Raw genomic sequence first — 24,577 nt, 5'->3', positions numbered from 1 at the left:
TCCCCCCACCCCCACGAGAACTTTCCTCAGGAAGGCATGGCTTAATTATGCCATGTGTGCATATTCGTGTGTTTCAGCTCCCATGGTGAATAGATCAACCAAGCCGAACAGCTCGTCAAAGCCAATGTCACTCCCAGGGAATGTCACAGGTAAAGTAGATGCGCGGTTGGTTTGGTTTTACAACCGTTCCAAAAGAGATATACAACTAAGAGCACGCGTGACCAATCACCTGTATCCCCAAGTTCCCTGATAATGGGGAACCAGGTCTTCATCTCGTCCATGCCCACAGGCTTTCTGCCACTACCCTGACCTCTACCCACTAGATTCCAAAACCATCTCCCTACACATGATGGGTAAAAATATCCCCATGTGTTGTCAACTATCTCTGTGTTGGGATCAACTTCTAGCCATATGAACCACCAGTTTATAGAAACCAAACGACTCAGCCCATAGGGACTTGTCTCCCAGTGAACATTTGGAGAGAGTAAAATGACTGGCTGGTCTGTAGCTTTTATCAAGAAAGAATAGATAGAATCTGTATTTCTGTGCTTTTTCTAAGTTGATTTCATTTACAATTCCTCACCCTGCCCCAGAAAAAAAAAAACTTAAAATTTATAAATCTCCATAAATGTGCAAGCTGAATTTCACACTAGTGCAGCCTATATTATTGCGGAATGCTGGGTGGAGTCTTTTGTGTGCGTGTGTGTCAGAGTATGGGATGCTGCATGGTCTGATAATAGCAGAAAATAGCAGTCTCCAAGAATGCTCGCAAAGAGACGGAGCTCTGGGGGCTTACATGGCCGATGTGGGGGTAAGGTGGTATTAATGGAACAAATGTTGGATATAAAGCTGAAGTAGAGTTATGTAGGGAACACACAGGAGCAGGACACACTGAAGACCCGTAAATGAATGTCTTAGCTGAGGAAGTAAGCGGCAATTGACACCCAACCTGCACCTTTAAAACAAGCACTTCTAAATTTCTGCTCAGGACAGATAGAGACGGAAGCTGATTTTCCCATTTTACTTTTATGCTTTGGGTACATCACCCATCACACTTCTCCCTTAGAGTGTCCTAACCAAGAACTGGACACGCTCAGAAAGCGAGGGGGGTGCCTAGTATACCACTGCCGGGGTCATCCCACTGCTGAGTTGTCCCACTGCTGGGGTCGTCCCACTGCCGAGTCGTCCCACTGATATGCGTCTTGGTCTGGCTGCACTCTGAGGGAGCAGAAGGGCCCAGCTGGTGAATAGAGGGGTCTGTCTCCATCATCCCTCCACGGTCACAGAAATACCCTCCTTCTGAGAGAGGCAGCAGTGACTCTGACCCGCACAGCAAGCCTCCAAAGAATGATACAGACATCTGACCGGAGAGAAGTGCTGTCTGGGTCCGCCACTCACGTGGTCTTGCCTCTTGCCCTCTTGGAGCCTCTGGCTGTCCCACTTGGTGTTTGTGAGGTGTAGGTGGCACCTTTGCAGTGTCTAGCACTCTGCCAGCACCCAGAGACACTGGGGTATTCATCACAGGACACTAATAACCATCCTGTTGGCTAATCCTTTATATGTAGTAGAAAGGGGGCTGCTTGTTGGTTCCTGGCCACATAGCCCTGAAATAATCACACATAAACTATATTAATTAAATGACTGCTTGGCCCATTAGCTCTAGCTTCTTATTGGCTAACTCTTACATATTAATTTAACCCATTCCTATTAATCTGTGTATCGCCACGTGGCTGTGGCTTACTGGCTAAAGTTCTGGTGTCTGTCTCTGGGAAGGGGGCTACATGGCGTCTCTCTTGCTCTGCCCTTCTTTCTCCCAGCATTCAGTTTAGTTTTCCCCATGTACCTAACTTCTGCCCTGCTATAGGTCCAAAGCAGTTTCTTTATTCATTAATGATATTCACAGCATACAGAGGGAAATCCCACATCATTTATAAGCTATGAATATTATATAAAACATTCACCCATCTTAGTATAAAAATACTGACGTCTATGAATCGTGATGTTTATAGTGATACATTATGTAATCATTGCCCCAGCTCACTTTTAGATTCCACACCCACCCAGCCGAGATCCCTTATGTCCGTTTTTTATGTAGTCAGTGCTATTCCCACTCCCGGCTCCAGGCAACCATTTGTCTTCATCCGTTGCTGTAAACCTGCTTTTGCTGACATTTCGTAGAGAGAGGATCACTCACTAAGTGGCCCTGAACATCTGGCTTCTGAACATCTGGCTCTTTTCCCTCACTATAAAATTTTTAGCCATCAGAAACTTTGCTCCTTTTCCACATTCTGGATGTGTTTGGCTGATTCTTTAAAATGTCAGATTTATCCTGTTTTCTGACCATACAAAGTGAATTTGATAAGATGAGAGTGTCCCCATTTCACAGAGCACTAGAGACAGTGTTTTTTAAGAGGTCTCCCAGCTAGTTTGATAACAGAAAAATAACTAGAATACTGTCTTCCTAATACAAGACTATGGTGGATTTTTTTAAAATGTATTTGTCAGGGGACAGGGCATGTTCCTATCTTGGTACACACGAGGAAGTCTGAGTACAGCTTTGTAAATTCGGTTCTCTTCTCTCACCATGTGGGTTCTGGACATTGAACTTGGGTCCTCAGCCTTGCTGAGCCACCTCACTGGCCTAAGAGCACAGGCTTGCACCAGCACAACACCCTGGTAGCTCAGAGCACAGCTGGAAGGCCCTCCTGTCTGGTGGCTAAAAGCTATGGGGAGGAAAGAGACGGGAGATGTTGGTGTGTGGGTTGGGGACGTGGAGGAAAGGGTAACTCAGCAGAGAAACCAGGCAGTGGGTCTAACAAGGTTGGGGTCAGGGTGGGGTCTGCTTCCTCTTTTTTCAGACATAGTTGCCTCCTCTTCGCTGAGTCCTTCTATCTGAATGTGAGTGACTAGCCTATCTGCACAGTATCAACCTTAAAGTTCAGTTTTAACAGCAGCTGGGTGATCACAGTGGGACTCGCCCACCATGGTCGGATGACACTTCTCTTTATTTCCACAGTACAGCTTACTGTGTGCGAGCGGGCACAGTGGCGGAACTGCCAGCATGACTGCTCTGTTGTTAGGGGGAAGGTTTATACTGCGAGTAAAAGAGAGGAAATACCCAGAGACACTCAGAAGAGTCCAGAGAGAGAGAGAGAGAGAGAGAGAGAGAGAGAGAGGAGAGAGAGAGAGAGAGAGAGAGACAGAGAGAGAGACAGAGAGAGACAGAGAGAGAGAGACAGAGAGAGACAGAGAGACAGAGAGAGAGACAGATAGAGAGACAGAGAGACAGAGAGAGACAGAGAGAGAGAGACAGAGAGAGAGACAGAGAGAGACACAGAGAGACACAGAGAGAGAGACAGCGAGAGACAGAGAGAGAGACTGGATGAACATGGCCAGGGCTGGGGAAACAGAGCAAGCGGGAGAGAATAGCGGAGACAGCAGTAGAGAGTAGAGCACAGCAGGAGAATGAAGAGCAAGAGAACGCTGTGGGATAATGCTCTTGCACACTGTAAAGATTTGTCACTCATCCTGGTATGAATTTGCAGTGTGGAGAATGGCCTAGCAGCTGCTCTCACTTGGCAGTGACCGAGTAGACGTTCTCTGATGTATGTGAGGAGCAGACACGGTGCTGAAGTGTGCTACGCATGAACCGGCAGGATCGGACACACCAGGAGGGGGTGGGCTGAGCCCACACGTCTCTAGACACCTTTGCTGAGCATACCTGTCCAGTGTGCTCGGGGCAAGTGGTATTTTCTTGCCTCCCTCTTAAAGGCACTTCCGTGTGTTTTCACTGGGCTCTCAGAACCAGGGTCCCTGAACTTGCCCTTGAGTCTGATGAACAGGTCTTCCAGAAGCGTTAGAGTGGCATTCTGACTACAGCCTGTGTGAGCTTATATGCTGGCATTTTTTCTTTCTTCTTGTGTGTGTGATGTGTCTGTGTATGTGGTATGTGTGATATGTGTGTGAGTATGTGTATGTGTGTGCGTTTGTGTGATGTGTATGTATTTGTGTGTAAGTGTATGTATGTGTGTGATGTGCATATGTTATGTGTATGTGTATGTGAGTGTGTGTCAGTGTGTGTGTATGTGTTATATGTGTGTGTGTGTATGTGTGATGTTTGTGTATGTGTGATGTATGTGTGATGTGTATGTGTGTGTGTTTTTGGTGTGTGTGTGATTTATGTGAATGTGTGATGTGTGTGTGATGTATGTATACGTGTGATTTGTGATGTGTGGTGTGTGTGTGATGTGTGTATACATGTGATGTGTGGTATGTGTGTGATGTATGTATATGTGTGATTTGTGGTATGTATGTGATGTGTGTGTGTGATGTATGTATATGTATGATGTGTGTAGGTGTGTGTGGTGCATGTGCATGTGGAGGCCCAAGACTGACATTGGTAATCATCCTCTCTCATTCTTCCACCTTATTCACTGAGGCAGGGTCTCTCAATCAGACTTAGAGTTCATCAATTGGTTAGTCTTACTCCTAGATTTCTGAGTTTTCCATCTCTACGTTCCAAGACTGGCATTACAAGCAAGTTGCCACACCCACTTGGCATTTATATGAGCTCTGGGGATCTGACTGTCTTCACATTTGTGTGGCAAGTGCTTCACTACTGAATTATCCCCCGCCCTGTGCTGGGGTCTCAAATATCTCATCATCTATGCCCATTCCTTTGCTCTTCCCTCCCCACGCCCGGCTTCAGTGTCACTGGATATGGGCCCTTCGCTTAGGGTGACACAACGCACGTGTGTCTCAGAAACGCTAGCCTCCCTAATCCGGCCATTCCTGAAGGCAGGCCTAGTGACCGACACATGTATGTTTTGTGCAGGTCGAAACAGTGGGGTCTGGGACTCCAAGTCATCTCTGCCTGCTGCGCCATCCCCACTGCCACGAGCCGGGTGAGTATTGACTGAGGATAGTGGTTGTAAGAGACCTGGGTATGTGGGATGGTGGGGCCCTGCTGCCCTGCGCACTCCTGTTAGTTCTCCATACCTATGGACCAGAGGCACTGCCACTAAAGTCAGAAGTGAGGAGTCTTGCCTCACACAGAGTCAATTTTAGCTAAAATTTGAGTTCATTGGCTCACTGTGATTTGCAGGGTACCCCAGCTTTCAGCACCCGAAAGCTCTGAGATCTCCAATCAAGTTCAACCTTTACTTTCTGCTCCCTAATTTCATTTGCGAGTAGGTCATGGCCTATAAAAGTGGGCTTGGCATCAGAACTTGCATTAGGCACTCGTACGCCTGAACAAGCATTAGGGTGTTTTGTGGGACAAAGTTTGTGGGATTTAAGGTGGCTTTGGAAACTGCTGGGTGAGTATTATGGCACCATCATACTAATTACTTCTCTAATGCTGTGATAGGACATCAGGACCAAGGCAGCTTGTAGAAGAAAGTGTTTAATCTGGGCTTAGGCTCATATGGTTTGGGGCCATGATGGCACAGTGAAGGAATGGCTGAGAACGTATGTCTTGATCCACAACCATGAGGCAGAGAGGAGGGAGAGACTGGAAATGGCACAAGATTTTTGTAGTTGTTGTTAGAGTCTTTGAGGGGGTCAGTTCGAGACACTGTGTAGCCCTGGCTGTCCTGGAACTTGCTCTGCAGATCCACCTGCCTCTGCCTCCTGAGTGCTGGAAGTAAAGGCATGTGCCACCACCACTGACTGGCAGCACATATCTTTTGAGACCTCAAAGCCTGTCCCCAGTGACATGCCTTCTCTAACAAGGCCACATCTCCTAACCCTCTTAAACAGTTCCACATATCGAGAACAAAGCATTCAGATATATAAGCCTGTGGGGACATTCTTATTCAAATCACCATATACTCCATACATTTGTGTTGGTTCAGTAGGTCGTTAAAGAAATTCACTTATGAGCTGGGAAGTTGGCTCAGTAGTTAAGAGCAGGCAACACTCTTTCAGAGGACTGAGTCTGATTGCCAGAATGAATGCCAGAAGGCTTACAACTGCCTGTGACTCCAGCTCCAGGGAGTCAGACAAATCTGACCCACATGGCACCTATCCAAACACCACACACACACACACACACATACACACACACACACACGCACACGCACGCACGCACGCATGCACGCATGCACGCAACACATACCATATATACACATGCACTCACACACATGCACCCACTCACATATATCATACACACAAACACATCACACACACACAAATTTTAATAAAATAGATCCTTTTAAAGCACAATTATATATGTATAAAACAGGCCATCATGGCTACAATCTTGATTCTACCCCAGTGCACACCAAATAAGTCTTAGTTTGATGGGTTATGAACCAAATCTGCCCTCCTCTCTTGGCTTCACTTTGAGCAGTTCTTTAGTCTTTCTAAACCTGTTTTCTGATAGCAAAAAAATGTGAAATAACAGAAAAAAAAATTGAGACAGGGTCTCCCTATGTAGCCCTGGCTGGTCTGGAATGTGCTAAGTAGGTCAGGCTGGCTGCCTGCCTCTGCCTCCCACATGCTACCACACACGGCTTCTTGTGGGTTTTCAGTTTTGTCTGAGACAGGGATACACTATACGATACACACCTGGAGAGGTCATTTAGATGGCTGAAGCGATCTGCGAGGACTTTAACCTAGCTCCAGACTCTGACAGACACTGGATTATTAGGTACTCTTCCCCTGTACTTCAAATCTCAGACACAACATGAGGGGGTGTAGCGGGGAGGAAGAGAGAAGAAAGTGGGGGACTGAATCAAAGAAGGGAAAAGAATTAAAAATAAACTCCAACAAGGAGCATAAAGCCTGAGGAAAGTAAGTCCAGACTCCATCAAAGCTCTCAGCTACTGCTCCAGCACCTCCGCCATGCTGCTATGCTCCCTGTCATACCGGTAACAGACAGAACCCCTGAAACTGTAAGCGAGCCCTCAACCAAATGCTTTCCTTTGTAAGAGCTGCCTTGGTCATGATTTCTCTTCACACCAATAGAACAGTGACTAAGACAGCTAACCCTTATCCATCTGCTGGGAGGACCATCACAAGTCCTTCAGCCATCCCTGTCTGTCCTTCAGGAGAGGTCTCCTACCCACTGTTTTCCCTTTCAGGGTTTAGGACTAAGAAGGTGGTAGCTCTGCTTCATCTTCCCTGTGTTTAACAAGGCTAATCTTTTATTCCCCAGGAAGAAAACAGCGACACCCCTGAAGACCGTAAGTTGATTCTGCACTTGAAAGTATGTCCCATTTCCTGCAGTATCTATTGTGAGCCTCCTACTTAAAGTAAGCAGGGCATCCAGCTGTGCTTAACACTGCAGGCTTAGCAACTGGAGTGGCTGCTGACAACCCGAGGAACTTCTAAGGCTCAGGGAGCTGGGAAGATGCTACCCCTGGCGAGCTGGCCCTTGCTGCATTCTGTTAGCCTTCCTGAATGTGGGCAGCAGATAACAGAAGATGTTATCCACACCTCGGTCACTGCAGAAAGCCTCTGTCCACTTCCTGCCTTGCGGACCCCAGAGCATCTAGCAGACCACTGTGTATCAGATCAATCGCCACAGGCAAAACTAAGCTTCTGGTCAGAATGGGGTGACCCTGGGCAAGCCCATGATGCCATGCAGCCCAGATGGACCTGAGCTTGCTCTAGAACTTGACAGTGACTGTCACTTAGGATACATAGAAGGGGGGAACCACGTGACCAAAGTCAGATGTCCGATGCCCACTATACAAGCATTGCTGCCCGGCAGCTGCTGGGGGGTCAGTGTCCATCAATACTGTTGACAGATTAGTGATGTCCCCACAGTGAAATGCACTGCTCCTCCATGGGACACACCCATCCAGTTTTCAGTGAATGGAAAACCACTGTAGCTGTGTTGCCACAATTTAGAGTAACTGCATCTGGTCTCTCCCAGAGTATTTAGTATTGCTCTGACTTTGAGCTCCATGTTCTGCCGTGTTGAAGGTCTTTGTCTTTTCCTCCTTATCACAGAACCCACTTGCCTCTTCACACAATGCACCAAGAGTTTGTGAAGGTAAGCATATTTATTCTGAAGGCTGCGATGCACTCTAGGAATAAGTTTTCAATGAGTAATATGCATATCAATCCTTAATTCTGCATTTCCTTCATTGCTTATGAGCCTATTGTTAATATGAAGCCAATTCTGAATGATTAGTGCTTTGCATTGTAGTAGTAAGTCACAAAGTTAGCTCGGAAGCCTGAGCTAAGCCGGCAGGGTCTATGGAGAAGGCTACAGCCTGCTGCCACTTGTCTACCGCAGAAGGCACAGCAGAAGGCACAGTCAGCTAGAAAGCAAAATGGTAATACAATGTATGGCCTTAGAGCCACCTACTATGTATGACCTTAGAGAACAGCGTAGACAAAGTAATGAATTTTTAAAACTCTCTTTATTTAAAAAAGTTCTGCTGGAAAGGTTTTGAAGTTCAAATGCCCATAGTCTTGGTACATCTCCAAACACTTCTCTGCCTTTACTTCACAATATCTCAATATAACATGTTTTTAAAAATAATGGCCCCATTTAAAAAGTTTGTATTTGAAAAACATGAACGGGGACAAGAAAGAGAAAGTAGGACTCATTCATGACATCAACATTTAGAGCGTAGAGACCCTGAAGTCCTGCACCCGTCCATCTCCACACGTGAAGGCGCCCTGTGCTTCATCACAGTGCGTACCCTTTCACCATGTCCTAAGTCAGCGTCTGCACGAGTGTCCTGGCATCCCGGCTCGTGGGCCAGTGAGCACTCATGCACACAGCTCTTATCTCTGCTTTTGTTGCACCATTAGGTCCCCCTGCCATTCTATATCTGTCTTCTTTTCTCTCCCCAGGCTGTTTCTGTCTTCCACCTCCTCCTCCTCTGCTGTTCTGTGCTTCTCTGCCTCCCCTTTAACGTTTTTCTGTTCCTGGACATGACATGTATGTCTCACGCCATCCTTCCAGGCTCTCCAGCCTGCTAAGCAGAGAGCACAGCAGAGAGCCTCTTTGCAAGCTTCTAGGCTTCTGGAGCCTCCAAAACCAAGATGGAGGGGCTACGGGCTTGACCCCTGCTGCTCGAGGCCTTGCATGGAGGAGTTTAGCAAGCTGCTGCTTCCTTTGGACTCCTTCCAAAAAGAGAGGCAGGGGCCATTTCAACCCAAAGGGAGGGAGCAGCCATCTCTGCCCTGGGGAGGAGACTTCGGGTCTGTGAAAGATGAGTCACAAGGAAAGACAGACAAGGAAGCTAGGGACTTGAGACCATGCAAGGCTTTGCTGGGTGAGGTAAACTCGGTAGGAATCATTGCCCACGGCCTGCTTACAAGTTGGGGCGCAGGTTGAAATGTTTCCTTTTTCGACTGCCGTTTGGCCATAGCTAGAAGGACCAGTGAGTAGTCATTTAAAGAATCAGATGACCGATAGACATCTCTCATGACTGGGGGCCCTAGGGTAGGAAGACAGGAATCCAGAGAAACAATCTGTTTGAGTTCTTGTGTGTGAGTGGGTGCAGGAAAGAAACGGCTGACGTGACTGATCTATAATGTGGTTAAGGTTTTTATTGTAGATAGGAGAGAAAACAGCCAGAGCCATCTGGAAGAGTCTAGAACAGAGAGAGAGAAAGAAGTAGACTGAACATAACCAGGACTAGGGAAACAGGAGAGACTAGTGGAGATACAGAGATAACAAGAGATAGAGAACAGAGTTTAGCTACAGAGAGTAGGTAAGCTCATAGTGAGAATAGCCAGGTTGTAAGGTGGACGAGCAGCTGGGGAGGGAAGCAGTTGACTCTGAATTGTGTGACAGGTCCTTGTGCTACTGAGGGAGCCCAAAGGCCAGCATGGACTTGGGTGTCCTGATAGCTACTACAGGTATATGTCCCTTCTGCCTGAGGTAAGGGAAATGATCCTTTTCTCAAATAGGAACCAGTTTCACAAGTTCCTGAGGAACTTTTCTCTAACAGCCAGAAACCCTGTAGTCCAGCATGAGTTCATTTCTGGATATTTGGACAGCCCAAGAGACCTAACAGTTCTGTAAACCAAATTACTGTAATTACGGGAGCTGCCTGTCACAGCTACACCGAAATGGATGAGGCTTTTACAAGATGGCAAGGCCCTGGCTAACAGAGTCTGGAGACAACACAGTGTGGCCAACGCTTAAGGCTGCTGGAACCTAATGGAGGCTTTGCGCTCCTTTGGAAATTTCTGAGTTTTAAAGAACTATGCACAAAGTTAGTATGAAAGCTCAAAGTAACCCGCCACACGTTTGAAATACCTTTAGAGTTCAAGGCGGGCTGAGGTCAGGACCAGAGGGCTGATCACTTCCAGCACGCCAGTCACTGCTTCTGTTCCTTTGAAATCTCTGCAGCTTTTATCTTTTCTTTTTCCTTGTTGTTTTTAGTGAGCTATATATTTTTCTCTGCTCTTCTCCCTTCCTCCCCATTCCCCTTTTGCCCTCTGCCATGATCCCCACACTCCCAAGGTACTCAGGAGATCTGGAGAGCTTGTCTTTTTCTGCTTCCCATGTAGATTAGATGCTTTTGTCTTTTTTTAATGTCTCAGGAGGAAAGTTCCCTGTGGGCTTCAACAGAAATTTCTTAGACTCTGTGGTTAAGCCTATTTCCTCCCTCATGAATATGTTGAGATCCAAGTGGTATCAACATTCACGGGTAACCTGGACTTTGATTCAATTGATTTTTCAAAAGAAGTAGATCATTGTAAATTCTGAGATTATACCTCTCATCAGCAATAAGTCACTTATCCCACCTCTCACGACCAAGTAAGACACACAGTTGTATGCTAACACCTGAAGGGATACGGTTACACAGAAAGCAGAGAAGGAGAGATGCAGAGGGATGTTAAGCCTGTTCATCTCCTGACACCCACCTGTGCCAGACACTTACGGTCCAGTACCCAGGGCTTCTGTCTTCAGGTACAGAAGGAGCTGTGCAGAGGTACCAGCACGGTAACACTGACAACAGGGAGTCACGGTCCTAAGAGTACACACACCAAGAGAGTGGCAAGTACACAGACCTAGTAGAACACCTTAGAAGACAGGGTATTCAAAAACATCTGGCCAAAGAGGGTCCTACACAGCTGATGTGGCTGGATTTGGGGATGGGGACAGGTATTTCACCATAATACTAATATGAGACCTCTTTTAATCTAGAAAAACCTGTCCCTGCTGAACGCCACCGAGGGTCTAGTCACAGACAAGACATTGTACAGTCACCAGTGTTTCCTCCCACCCAGAAGTAAGAATCCTTCCACTATTCATTCTTTCTTTTAAGAATATTTTTCATTTTGATTTTGTTTTCATGTCTATATGTGAGTATATGGTGCATGTATGTGAAAGGGCATCGGATCCCCTGGAGCTGGAGTTACATGGTTGTGAACTATCCCTTGTGGGCCCTGGAAGCTGAACTCAGGTCTTCTAAAACAATAGGACGCACCCACCTCTCCTGTTTCTTTATTTTATATATATTTTAAAGACAGGGTCTGACTCTAACCCTAGCTTGCCTGGCTATATATGGATTGCCTTCCTTATATATGTAGCCAGTATGCCCTTTAACTCCTGCCCCAGCCTCCACAGTGTGGGAATAACAGATCATGAGCTAGCTCTTTCCCTTTAAAAACAAGTTTCTTCTTGTTGCTATGGAAATTCATTGTATTACAAGGTCACACAGAACTTCTTAATTAAATCTGGAAAGGTGTTAGCAACTTAAGAAACTAAGAATTTCAGAGACCCATTCTTCAAGTTATTGGTCTCATCTAAAACATAACAGTTCAGTCAAGGCTCCTCCTTTTTCAAAGTTAAGAGGGAAAAAAATCTTGCTTTCAAAGGTTTTGTTGTCCCTCCCATCTTTAAATGTCATTATCCTTTGGTGTGGATTCTCCAGATTTTGCATTGTGCTCCAATGATACCCCTTTGTATGTTGTGAATATGTTTTATTACCATTGGTTAATAAAGAAGCTGGTTTGGCCAATAGCCAGACAGAATATACCCAGGCAAGAAATCCAAGCAGAGATAGAAGGAGAAAGAAGGCGGAGTCAGGTAGATGCCGGCAGCCACCAGGGAAGCAAGCTGTGAAGTAACAAGCCCAAAATATAGAATGATAGAAATAGGTTAATTTAAGTTGTAAGATATAGCTAATAATAAGCCTTGAGCTAATAGGCCAAGCAGTTTGTAATTAATATTAAGCCTCAGAGTGGTTATTCGGGACCTGGCGGGCAGAAGAGAAACCTCCTCTTACAGTCCTCTGCCTTTTACTTACCCTGCATGTCTTCTTTTCAGACCTGTCCATCAAAAGCCTGTTCCTCTGCCAAGTAAGTGCAATAAAACCATGATGCCCAACCCTGGGTGGAGGGCAGGGGCGGGCGTGGGAGCCAACGGCCCTGTCACCTCCACCGTGCAGCCCCCATGTCTTCTCTCGCTCATCTCCCTAGCTGTAAAATGGGGCCAAAGATACTGATTTTGTAGAGTTATTTTGAAAGGTAAGTATTTCCAATATTTAGTATTGGTTGAACATTTACTTATCAGCCATCATCACTTAAAAATTATAATACAGCTATTTTCAAAATCAAATTAAGTAAAACAACATATAGGAAATACCTAGAACAGTGCTTGGCACCAAGAAGGTTCTCAGTAAATGATAGGTATTTCATTTAAATTTGACATATGCTTTAATGGATTTCACATATATCTGTAAAATGTACCCTACGATGAGAATGATAATTATCTGGGTAATTTTCCCAAGGTAAACTTCACCTTACAGAGCAGTCAGATGATCAGATCTGGAGAGGTGGGTGAGAGGTTGGGTTCAGTTCCCAGCACCCACAAGGCCTGTACCCCCAGCTCCAGGGACCAACGTCCTCTCCCAGCCCCTACCCTCACATCCATATACGCACATACACAGTGAAAAATTCAGTCTTTAATATACACACCTATAAGCCAGGTAAGTCAGGCTCACAGGATGAAACTACCCCACCTTTCATTTTCTTTCAACTCAATACAGGGGGTGAAACAAAAAAGGAAAATGCTGTGTGAAATTTGGAACATATTTCAGATTAATCCAGATTGACCACTCAAGCAAAATAATTGTCCTTTACAAATATACATTTGCATTTTTGCTACACAAGGTTTTTTGTTTTTTTGTTTTTTTGTTTTTTTTTTTTTTAGTTCTTAGTTACACTTTTGGTTTATTTAAATAAATGCCTAGATCCATATCTGGCACACAAGAATGAGAGGAAGGAAGGAAGGAAAGAAGGAAGGGAGGGAGGGAGGGAGGGAGGGAGGAAGGGAAGGAGGGAGGGAGGGAGGGGGGAAGAAGGATGGAAGGAAGGGAGGGAGGGAGGGAGGGAGGGAGGAAGAAGAATGGAAGGAAGGAAGGAAGGAAAGAAGGAAGGAAGGAAGGAAGGAAGAGAGGGGGAGGAAGGAAGCAACAGAGTGTTTTCTCTATTTCGTGTGTTTTATAGTCAGATTTACTTCTGAGAGAGGGTCCTACTGTGTAGCCCAGGCTGGCCTTAAACTTGTGATTCTCCTGCCTCAGTTTCATAGTAGCTGGCATTACAGCCTGCATTACCAGGTCCAACGTGACAGAACTTACAAATGTCTAGAGCCAATAGTCAGTTGCTATACTTTCCTTCTTGAAAGGCAAGAAGAAAACCTGGGTTTTTCAAAGATAGGTATTTGCCAAAAAGTAAAGACCTCTCACACATCTGGAATGATCTTGGGGCTTTCGAGGGGTCCTAAGGCCGTCTCTGAGCAGCGTTATCTAAGGACTTTTCAGCTCTGTGGATCGTCCACAGTGTTAGCTCAGTAATGAGGCATGGGCACTCTGACTAACTAACTGCATGGGAGACAGGAAAGACTAATGAAATTCTCAAATCTCTTTTAGGGTTTCCAGAAGCGGGGAGCCCAACTGTCGATGGACCATTACCTAGCTTTTCATCTAACTCCACGTTTGCAGAGCAGGTATGGCATGATCATGACGTCATCGGACTGTTTCAAGTTAACCTTGGGAGAGGGCTCGTCTTCTGAGAAGATGATGCAGAGTAAAGCTCAGGATGGAGTCTGGCTTTCAACCGAGTTGCTCTCACAGCTATAGAATATTCTGTTTTTTTTTTTTTTTTTTTTTTTTTTTTTTTTTTTTTTTTTTTTTTTTTTTTTTTTCCCAGTGGTGAAGCAAAACCTTGTCCCATTTTTTCTCATGTCTATTCTGGGTACCCTGAAAAACAATTCATGCCTCTTTAAACTAGGGAGGGAATGTGTTGTTTTTGTTGTTATTCCTCTCACATCGTTTTTATTTAAACTTTATAATTTCCTTAGAATAGACCTGTGGAGGTTTATGATGTTAACACCTGTATTAAACAGAACAGCATGGGAAAAAAAGTGAAAGGGCCTTCTGTGCCTTTGAATAAGTCTCTCTGAATTTATGCAAAATGTGAAGGTGTTAAGTGAATAAATATCCTTATTCATCATAATCAAGCAAGATAATATAATTGAAACACTGGCCATTGAGAGCTGGGGAAACAGTTCAGTCGGTAAAGAGCTTGCTGTACAAGCGTGAGGATTTGAAATCCATCCCCAGAACCAACAAACAGAACAAAAGAAGACACAATGAAAAAGGGGTGTGATGCTGTGTGCTTGTGACAGAAACAACAGAGCGCTGGGGTGGGCTGGCCACCTAGCCCAGCTTCATCTCTGTGTCCAGTGAGAGATGCTAACTCACAAAACAAAGTGGACAGCTCCTTGGGGAGCAACATCAAATGGGGATGTCTGGCACACGTGCCCCCCCCCCCGCTTGCATGTGTGTGGTGGGGGGGGGGAGGCGGCTCGTGCATGCCAGCCATATGAGCATATGAACACACACACTGAAATCATGAAGCCCTCTATAAAGCATCAAGAATAAGAAAACAATGAAAAAAGTGTATGTAATTCATTCAGGAGGAAAAGTGGTCCAGGGGCCTAGTGAGTCCATATATAAGCCTTGTGGTTGACCAAAGGAAACACAAAACTCATTTTAACAAAATGAGTTGCAGATTATTGTTCCTGATTTGGTTTTTGCAAAACCTGCCATATAAGCGCCTCACCTAAATACTTTGAGGACCAACTCATGTTCCACAATGCCTGTCTCACAGGAGGCTGAACTTCACGGTAAGCCCTGGTATGCTGGCGCCTGTGACCGCAAGTCTGCTGAAGAGGCCCTGCACAGATCCAACAAGGTTTGTGCATCTAAAGATCCTACACTGTGGAGATCATCCTAAATCCAACTAAGTCATTGCAGGGGTGTAGGCCCAGGACTGTTTCTGTGCACTTTCTCCTCTCTCGGGGTCACCCACTTTGATCTTCCATCTTCTGCCTTTTTACCTTTAATCTCAAGGCTCTGTGGGGTCCACTGCTCCTCAAACAATAGAGAGAAGTGGGAGGCAGGGGAGGTTTGGGAAAGACCTGATGCTGCAGGAGCCCCACCTTGGAGTGAGGGGGGACAGGCTATTTGAACCAACTCATGGGATCCAAGTGTTTATTTTTTAAGAACTCAGCATTGGGTACGGATGCAACAACACAAGATTAAAGCCCCTTTGTCACTTCCTCTGCTCTCCCAGTTTTTAAAGCCCGAATCCCTGTCAAAATGTCATCAGTGAGCTGGCGAGCGTTCCTTTGCTCTGCCTAGATGGAAATTGTGGGTAGCCCGGAAGAAGGCTTTCTAGGACTGTGTCCAACAAGCTGAGGTTTTCCTCAGTTTTTGCTTCTTTCCTGTCTAGCCTACACTACTTATGGAAAAAAATGACCACCTTTTTGCGGGGGCGGGGGAGGGAAAGACACAATGCTGTCCGCCAGAGAAGGTGGTATTGGAGAGAGACAGGGTAGGGAAGAGGTGTGTTTGGAACCAGTCACAACCTGTTTGTGTGGGCCGATCCCAGCTTTGCCTTGATAGCAATCACAGCACTGAGGCTTATGTTTTTTTTTTTTTAAAAAAAGATTTATTTATTTATTATGTATACAACATTCTGCCTCGATGTATGCCCACACGCCAGAGGAGGGCACCAGATCTCAGTACAGATGGTTGTGAGCCACCATGTGGTTGCTGGGAATTGAACTCTGGACCTCCAGAAGAACAGCCAGTGCTCTTAACCTCTGAGCCATCTCTCCAGCCTGAGGCTTATGTTTTGAACCAACCACCACACCTCCCCAGCTAGTCATCCTTGGCCATGGTGGAACGGATTGCAGGGCCATCTAGAGTTGAGTGAGTCTCGCCATCACTGCAGTTGTTTCTGGGAGCCCCGACTGCACACCCTCCGGAGCCAGGACAGTCAGCTGCCATCTTTTCAGAGTCCTGTCAAGGCCTCCTGTCTCTCTTCAGTGGTCGTCACTGTCTGGCTGACTCTGTAGCACTCCATTTTAAATGTCATGGTTGTCCCCATGGCTTCCTTTGGGTCACACATTAAGTCTTTATTGGAGTTCACTTGGTCCCCAGAAATCTTGTAAATTTTCTTCCTTTGTTTCTAAGATAGATTTTTTTTTCTTTCTCTCCAAATTCTTTCCTAAAGCTGATCACCGTTTATTGCATTTCTTCTACATGTCTTTTTGGCCAGGTTTTGCTCATACCTTTTCATAATTTATGATTCTAAACTATTCTAATAAAATACTTAATACAAATTGGAATATTCTGTTACAGTTTTCAACTTTAACACAAGTCTGTTGAGGTGAGCGTTTTCTTCAGCTAAAAACTTAAATTCTCAGCTTCTACTTTCTTCTTACAGTTCTTTCACACAGAATATGTTAGACTTTTACTCAAGGGAACTGGCAAACATGGGACCTCACTCAAAATACCCTAGGTTTGATCTCACTCTGTCCTTTTACATATTCCTAAACCCCGACAAACCTAATTCCTCAGGGAACACATTAAAAGCTGGCATTGACTTCACTCGTTTGTCTGCATATACTATTTTATGAATAGTATTCTTGAGAAATAATAAAGCAAATTCTAATGAATAATAAGAACATGGAGCTAAATTATCAGTATTTGAAAACAGTAAAATATCCTCCACAGACTGGTTTCTAGCTTACAGAAATATAACTATCACTGTGCTTTGCTTTAATTAAACAGGATGGATCATTTCTTATTCGGAAGAGCTCTGGCCATGATTCTAAGCAGCCATATACACTAGTTGCATTCTTTAATAAGCGAGTATATAATATTCCTGTGCGGTTTATTGAAGCAACCAAACAATATGCTTTGGGAAAGAAGAAAAATGGTGAAGAGGTTAGTAATTATTCTTTCTGTATTTATTTATTTACTTACATTTATTTTGAGACAGAGTTGTAATATGTAGTCTGGGTGGATTTAAAACTCCCTGCCAAGGCTGGGCTTGAATTCATAATCCTCCTAAGTATGGGATCTTGAGGAAGGTACCACCATGACTGGCTGGTAATTTCTTTTAAACTGAGCTCTACACCTGTGTTTTGAACACAGTGGCACCAGGCTCTGTTAGGTGCTGAGGCAAAGGAAAAGAATACAAAAACACTTGGTCTTAGGGATGTAGATTTGTCATAAGTAGAATATATAATGAGACACCATGTTTTGAAATGCTGTATTATGTAGTATATGATGCATGCTGTGTAATAGTATATCCTATGAGGAAGCATAAGAAAAACATATATGTTATGTTTTTCATATACTATAACATATATGATATATGTGCCTGTAATTTTGTTTCATTTTTAAATTACATATGTCTGTGTATATGGTGTGCATATGTGTGGGGTACTCACACACGTCTACGTACATGTATGTGGAGGCCCAAGGTTAATATTTGGGAGTCTTTCTTGATCATTCTCCACACTGTTGTTTGAGGCAGGGTCTCTTGATTGGATATGGTTACTCTAGCTAGCTGTTTGTTCCAGGGATTCCCCTGGCTCTGTCTTCTGAGTACTAGAATTACAGGCAGGCCACTATCCCGCCTGGCATCTTTACGGGCACTGGGGATCTAAACTTCTATCTTTATGCTTGCACAGCAAGTGCTTTATCCACTGAGCTGTCTCCTCTTCCCCTCTTCCTACCTATTATTAATAAGGGCAATCAGATAAAATTTATTAGTTCAAGAAAACTTATATATGGAAGTTGAAATGCCCAATAGGATTAAAGTGGTGAGAATTGAGGTCTTGGACTAGCTCTCCAAAATCAAGGCTCAACTCTGGCACTAAGTTTAGTGACCAGGGAAGGATGTGAGAATTCAGAACTTGATTTGAAACATTAGACTATAATATTTGGGCCAAGATGAGCTTATGTAATATAAAAAATACCCATATAGGCATTAAATAACAAGCAGAAATGTCTTTCATTAGGGACAAAGTGACAGCTCAACATGTTTCTGTTTAGATAACTTGCTCAATAAAGGAATCTTGGAGCATGAGTTAGAATAACCCATTAGCTTTGTTACTGTTCAATCGCTGTGAAGACACAATATGACCAAGGCGACTCTTACAAGGCAGCACTTAACTAGGGTTTGTTTAAAATGTCAGAGGTTTAGTTCATTATTATCATGGTGGGGAGCATGGTGGCAGCGTGGCACTGGAGAGGCATCTAGAGCTCCATCCTGGTCTGCAGGCAAAGAGAGCAACACTGAGCCTAGTGTGGGCTTTTGAATCCCTAGAGCCAGTGACACAGCTCCTCCAACAAGTTCCCACCTCCTAATCCTTCTCAAATAGTGCCACTCCCTTATGACTAAGTATTCAAATGTGTGGACCTGTGAGTGCCAGTCTTATTCAAGATACCACTCCTATGAATGGTCCAGAAAGGATATTTGTTCTCATCTTGAATGATGGGTTGAATTTGAATCTGTGGGATGAAAGTTGGAGGAAGGAAAGGGAAGAAAATGTGGAAAGGACAGTTTAAGCAGAGAAAATAGCACAAGCAAGATTCTAGTGAAGAGACATTTAAGAGTGAGTGTGGTGGCACCTACTGGTCATGCCAATGTTTGGAAGGTTGAGGCTAGAAGATTATGAGTTCAAGTCCAGTTTGGGCTATAAAGTGAGGCCCTACCTCAATTTTTAAAATAGAAGAAAGAAGGGAGAAAGGAAGGAGGAGATGGAAGAAGAAAGGCAGGAAAAAAGAAGAAAGAAAAACATTTTTTGAAGATACTTTCAGAAAGAGCCACACCCTTTCCAAACTCAGCATTGTTTTATTTTATTTTTTAAAAAACAATCTTTTTTATTTTACATACTAATCTCAGTTCTCTCTTCCTCCTCTCCTCTGTCTTCCCCCCTTTCTCCCTTCACCCCCTATCCATTCCTCAGAGAGGATAAGGCCTCCCATGGGGAGTCAAGAAAGTCTGTCACATCACTTGAGGCAGGACCAAGGCCTCCCCAGTGTTTCTACACAGAGCAAGGTATCCCTCCATAGGGATTGAGCTCCAAAACCAGTTTATGCACTAGGGATAAATACTGATTTCACTAACAGTGGCCCCACAAACTGACCTGTTCATCTTAAATCGTAATTACTTATGCTTCTGCTTTCTCTAATGATGAAGCCGGGACTATGTCTTGTTCACTTTTACCGAACTGGATTAAACTGGTTTACTTTAGTGGACACTAAATGAATGAATTCAATTGTTAGTTGAATGGTTATAGGCAAAATAATGGCATTTGTGAAACAAATAAAAAAGCCTTTACGTATTTTATATTTTGTTTTCTAAAAAATATGGTTAAGGCACACATATAAAAACACTATCATAGGCCATCTCGATCATGTTCAGGTATGCAGCTTGACATACATCTCCATGCGTCAACCCCACCAACAGTACACAGCATTCAACTTCACATCCCGCCAACACCTGTAACTTGCTATTTTCTGGGTTGTTTGTTATAGGAGCCATCTTAATGAATGCTTCGTGGTACCTCATTCACATTCCTCTGGTGGCTAGCATCTTTTCATATGTTCGTTGGCCACTTATGTATCATCTATGCAGAACTGTTTATTCGGGCTCTTTGTACACTTTCCAATCAAATGTTCCAGTTTTTGCTGTTGTTGAGTTTGGGAATTTTGATTTTGCTTTGGTTTTGATTTTTTGAGACAGGGTTTCTCTATGTATCCCTGACTGTCCTGGAATTCACTCTGTAGACCAGGCTGGCCTTGAATTCAGAGATCTTCTTGACTCTGCCTCCCACATGCTGGAATTAAAAATGTGTGCCACCACTGCCTGGCTCTGAGTTTGGGGATGTATGAAAACATTCCCCTCCTTACTTGGGTTCCCTTTTAACTGTTAGTCTTCTTCTCTGATACAGTCTCATGAATGCATCTTAGTTTTGGGGCCTGTGTTCTTCATGTCGCATCCAGGAAATCATCACCAAATCCAATTCAACGTTTTCCTTACATGTTTTATTTTAGTTTTTGTTTGTTTTGTCTTGCTTTGCTTTTATAGTTTGTGTTTTTAAACAAAGTCTCAAATAATTAGAAAAGACAGACTCTTGAATCTGAGAACAGAATTGCATTGTTATTTAACAAAGTTAAATAACTACTCTATTTAATTTCCTAGCCCTTTAGTTTCCGATTGCACCCGACTTCACAGCACCCTGTGCCAAACAGACAGACTGAATGTATTGTGGCATTTGTCACAAGCGTTTCACTGGCAATGAAAAGGGGTTGGATGGTTGAAGGAGTCAAGATAACATTATTTACAGGCCTCTGCCTGCTTCCCTCCTGCTGGGAACTCTATCTTAAAAGCCTCTTTGAAAATGTTATTTCATCATAATCAGTGTTAGAGATGGTGGCGATGCAGGCAGGAGTGCAGGAGTAGTCTCATTTCCAAGTTTCCTCAGGGGTGTAGCACACTTACAGAAGGCCTGAAAATGGGGAGCTGGGAGCTGTCCTAGTCACTGGTCCTGAAATATTCTTACGTAAACTTAGAACTCTCAGAGAAAAGTCACACTAGCTAACAAGAATTCTTCAGTTCCTCTTGTCCTTACAAGTCAGAACTTTTGCTCCTATCTCAGAATAACCATCCCCTTGACTAAAATGTGTAGTGTGATAATAGTGTCCGGCAATGCTAAAAATCAACTAAAAATCTCCTTTAAATTATTTGTAAGAAAAAAATTATGTTTTCAGTACACTGAACACAAAGTGGTAAAAAGAAAATTTGTGCTCTTTAATATCAACTATGCACATATTTTTAAAGACTGTTTCTCAGTTTTTTTACTTCTTTCATATATTACACCTCGACCATAGTTTTCCCTTTTTCCACTCCTCCCAGCCCCTTCCCATTTCTCTACTTCTATTTGTGTACAATATAATAGATAGAGTCAATAAATAGCTAGTTAATTTATTGTTTAGCTTTTCGTGCAGTTGTTTTGGCTTACGCAGTACAGTAATCTCATAGCTTTAATGTCTACTCTATTTTATGGTCCATGTGATATTGAGTTACTGTACCAATTATTTTCTATACATATGCAGACATCTCAAATACACTGAATTAATGTGAACATAAATAAAGAGAACTGAGGGAAAGCAACAACTAAATGATTGCCAATTCATCTTTTATTTAACCACAAATGTGCTTCGACTCCACTTTATATTTCAATTCCAATTCAACTCAAATCCTCTTCTGTCTTCTGTGCTTCTTTTCTTTATTCTTTTTCTGTTTTCTGTTTTGTTTTGTTTTTTGTTTTTCAAGTTTTCATGAGAGGGTTTCTCTGTGTAGTCCTGGAACTCACTTTGTAGGCCAGGCTGGCCTTGAACTCAAAGAGATCCTCATGCCTCCGCCTCCCAAGTGCTGGGATAAAAAGCATGTGCCACCATGGCCTGGCTTTCTTTTTTTAAATTATTTATTATTTTATCTGCCTTGTTGTTTTGCCATTGGTGTCAGGTCCCCTGGAGCTGGAGTTACAGACAGTTGTGAGATACCATGTGGATGCTAGGAATTGAACCTGGATCTCTGGAAGAGCAGCCAGTGCTCTTAACTGCCAAGCCATTTCTCCAGCCCTCTCCGTGTTTCTTAAGTTTAGAATACATTTTTTTAAAACTTGGAATTCAGTGCCAAAGAACTTGTTTTTTCTCATCTTCTAGCCCTTTCCTTTTCAAAGCTCTGACTGTATTTGGCTTGACAACATTCTGTGCCTCCCCCAGCCTCCGCCCCAAATGAATGTATCATGGCATTTTTCACAGAGGAATCCCACCGGCAATTACAAAACTGTTAGTGACTGCAGAGAAGGAGGGCATAGAAGTGAGAGCGTTTGAAAGTCCCTATCACTTGCTCCCCTCCATAGTCTAACATGTAGATGCCCAGACATCTAAACACAACTGTATTTCATTGGAAAAGTTGTCCAGTATTGTGAATTTATTTTTATTTAATATGTAGATCTTGGAAGTCATCCAAACAATCAATAAAACTTTTAAATTGCTTTGTACCAGTTGGCTATCTGTACTGAAGAGGTTAGGGAGCACAATAAAGTCAAGGGACACTAATTATTTAAACCGTGGAACTATTGCAGACCAATTACTTTTAAAATGATAGATGCGCTTTCTTGATGACTATGAACTTTGGTGTGCTTAACGCATTTTATTTTATGGTCTGTGTTATATTTATTTATTCTTTTATTTAAAACTTTGAGCATTTTTCAAAACAAACTTTTTGACATCCCTAAATCAAGACTTATAGACATGGAAGAATCTAATACAGAAAGATTAATGTGTATGTTGAGAGTATAGCATGAAATTTCATTAATGATTTGACATCAAGTTAGTTCTACATTCACAAGCAGCCAAGTGTAGATAGAAACAAGAGGGTTCAGAAAGCCTCCCTTTCTTGTTCAAAAAAGAAAACAAAAATGTCAATGTATCTAAGACATCAGTTTTCCTGGTACCAAATCCTAAGAGCAACTTACTATATTGATTGTCTTTCAGTTGGCTTCCATCACTGTATCAAAAATACCTCTCATAACCAACTTATAAAGATTAAAAAGTTTGTATTGGCTCAGTTTCTAAGGTGTTAGTCCATAGTAGATTGGCCTTGCTGTTTTGGACCCCAAGGTGAGTCAGTACATCATGACAGAGTGAAATCATTCACAGGAAGGAAGGAAGCACCATGTCCCACAATGCTCTCAAGGGCACATCCAGAATGAAGCAAAGGTTTCCAATGAAGCCTGCTTCTTAAAGGTCCCACTAATTTAACAATGCTGGCCCTGTGGGAACCTTGCCCTTAGCACAGTAGTTCTCAACCTGTGGGTTGCAACCCTTTGGGGGTGAATGACCTTTTCACAGGGGTTGCATATCAGATATCCTGTATATTGGATTTTGACATTACAATTCACAACATTTGGAAAATTACAGTTATGAAGTAGCAACAAAAATAATTTTATGGTTGGGGGTCACCACAACATGAGGAACTGTACTAAAGGGTCACAGCATTAGGAAGGTTAAGAACCACTGCCCTAGGACATGGGCCTTTGTCAAGACTTGTGCAGCATTACAGATAATTTGTGTTCTGTGAGGGATGTAGAGGAGTCTATCACATGGCAGTTCCAAGTTTGACAATAAGAAGTGGTTTTTAATTCATTAATTTTGAGACAGAGTTTCTTCATGATTGTTCTGGAATCTTCTCTGTAGATCTGGCTAGCCTGAACTCAGGGATCATCCTGCCTCTGCCTCCAGAGTGCTGGGATCAAAGGCATGCGACCACACCCAACTCTGAAGCAAATATTTTAAATCATTGAGCAAAACATTTTAAAAACATTGCATCCTAATCGGTGAGATAACTTGTCTAAGTAGGTATTCTAATTGAAGCTGTCCATGTGGCGTTGGTCTTACTAAACACAGGAATGTCCAGAGCCTACCATCCTGCAGGGTCCAGCCTTTGTTAAACTAGATGGACACTTATGGGCAGAATATCAGCTGAGACCCAGTCACTGTGAACAGCTTGAGAAAGCGAGATGAGAGGCACAGAGCATGGACGTAGCATAAACAGATGCTGATTCACCTGTGGTTTCCTTTCCTGCTAATTATCCCGTGCTCTCCTTCCCCAGTACTTTGGAAGTGTGGTGGACATCATCAAGAACCATCAGCACAACCCCCTGGTTCTGATTGACAGTCAGAATAACACAAAGGATTCCACGAGACTGAAATACGCTGTGAAGGTTTCCTAAAGACACAGACATCAATACTGCTGTTCCAGACATTGCTCCGTTTCTTCTTTTGAGAAAACTTCATCTTCTGGATATGAAAAGCCATCAATAAGAGAGATGAATGAAGCTGCTGAGGCAATAAATTCCCCTCCTTCATAAGATGCTCACATGAGCTTTTCTAGTGCCTTACCCGATGAAGTAATAGTTGGGGAGGTTCAGTTATTATGCTACTAATATTCTCCAAATAAATGTATTTAAAAGTGACAGGTGTAATGCATTTTCAGTCATGTAAGAAAACAACAGTGTATTTTTAAACTAAGAAAATTATACTCTTGGATACAAAGCTTCTGGGAACTTAGGTCCTTACAGCAACCACTGTACCTGAATGTAGTCAGGCTGTCTACTGCTGTGATTGACAGATGTCTTGTTAAACTTTCTTAGACAGGGTCTCACTATGTAGCTCTAGCTATCCTGGAACTCTTTGTAGACCAGACTGGCTTGAAC

The 24,577-nt window shown here is 43.4% G+C and overlaps 1 protein-coding gene across 1 annotated transcript in view; it reads left to right on the top strand.

Moving 5' to 3' along the window:
* Blnk (B cell linker) overlaps nt 1-24,337 on the top strand; it is a 62,256-nt gene extending 37,919 nt beyond the window's left edge. Inside the window, exons 8-17 of the mRNA XM_038342702.1 lie at nt 78-149; nt 4,835-4,904; nt 7,160-7,187; nt 7,960-8,002; nt 11,126-11,210; nt 12,251-12,282; nt 13,854-13,930; nt 15,097-15,180; nt 17,067-17,222; nt 23,975-24,337. Coding sequence (XP_038198630.1) covers nt 78-149; nt 4,835-4,904; nt 7,160-7,187; nt 7,960-8,002; nt 11,126-11,210; nt 12,251-12,282; nt 13,854-13,930; nt 15,097-15,180; nt 17,067-17,222; nt 23,975-24,094 — 767 coding nt within the window. The 3' untranslated portion in view covers nt 24,095-24,337. The remainder of the gene's footprint in view (nt 1-77; nt 150-4,834; nt 4,905-7,159; nt 7,188-7,959; nt 8,003-11,125; nt 11,211-12,250; nt 12,283-13,853; nt 13,931-15,096; nt 15,181-17,066; nt 17,223-23,974) is intronic.
* The last annotated feature ends 240 nt before the right edge of the window (nt 24,338-24,577 follow it).

The sequence above is a fragment of the Arvicola amphibius genome, chromosome 1, assembly GCF_903992535.2.
Source record: "Arvicola amphibius chromosome 1, mArvAmp1.2, whole genome shotgun sequence".
NCBI lineage: Eukaryota > Metazoa > Chordata > Mammalia > Rodentia > Cricetidae > Arvicola > Arvicola amphibius.
This window is presented reverse-complemented; position numbering and strand designations above follow the sequence as displayed.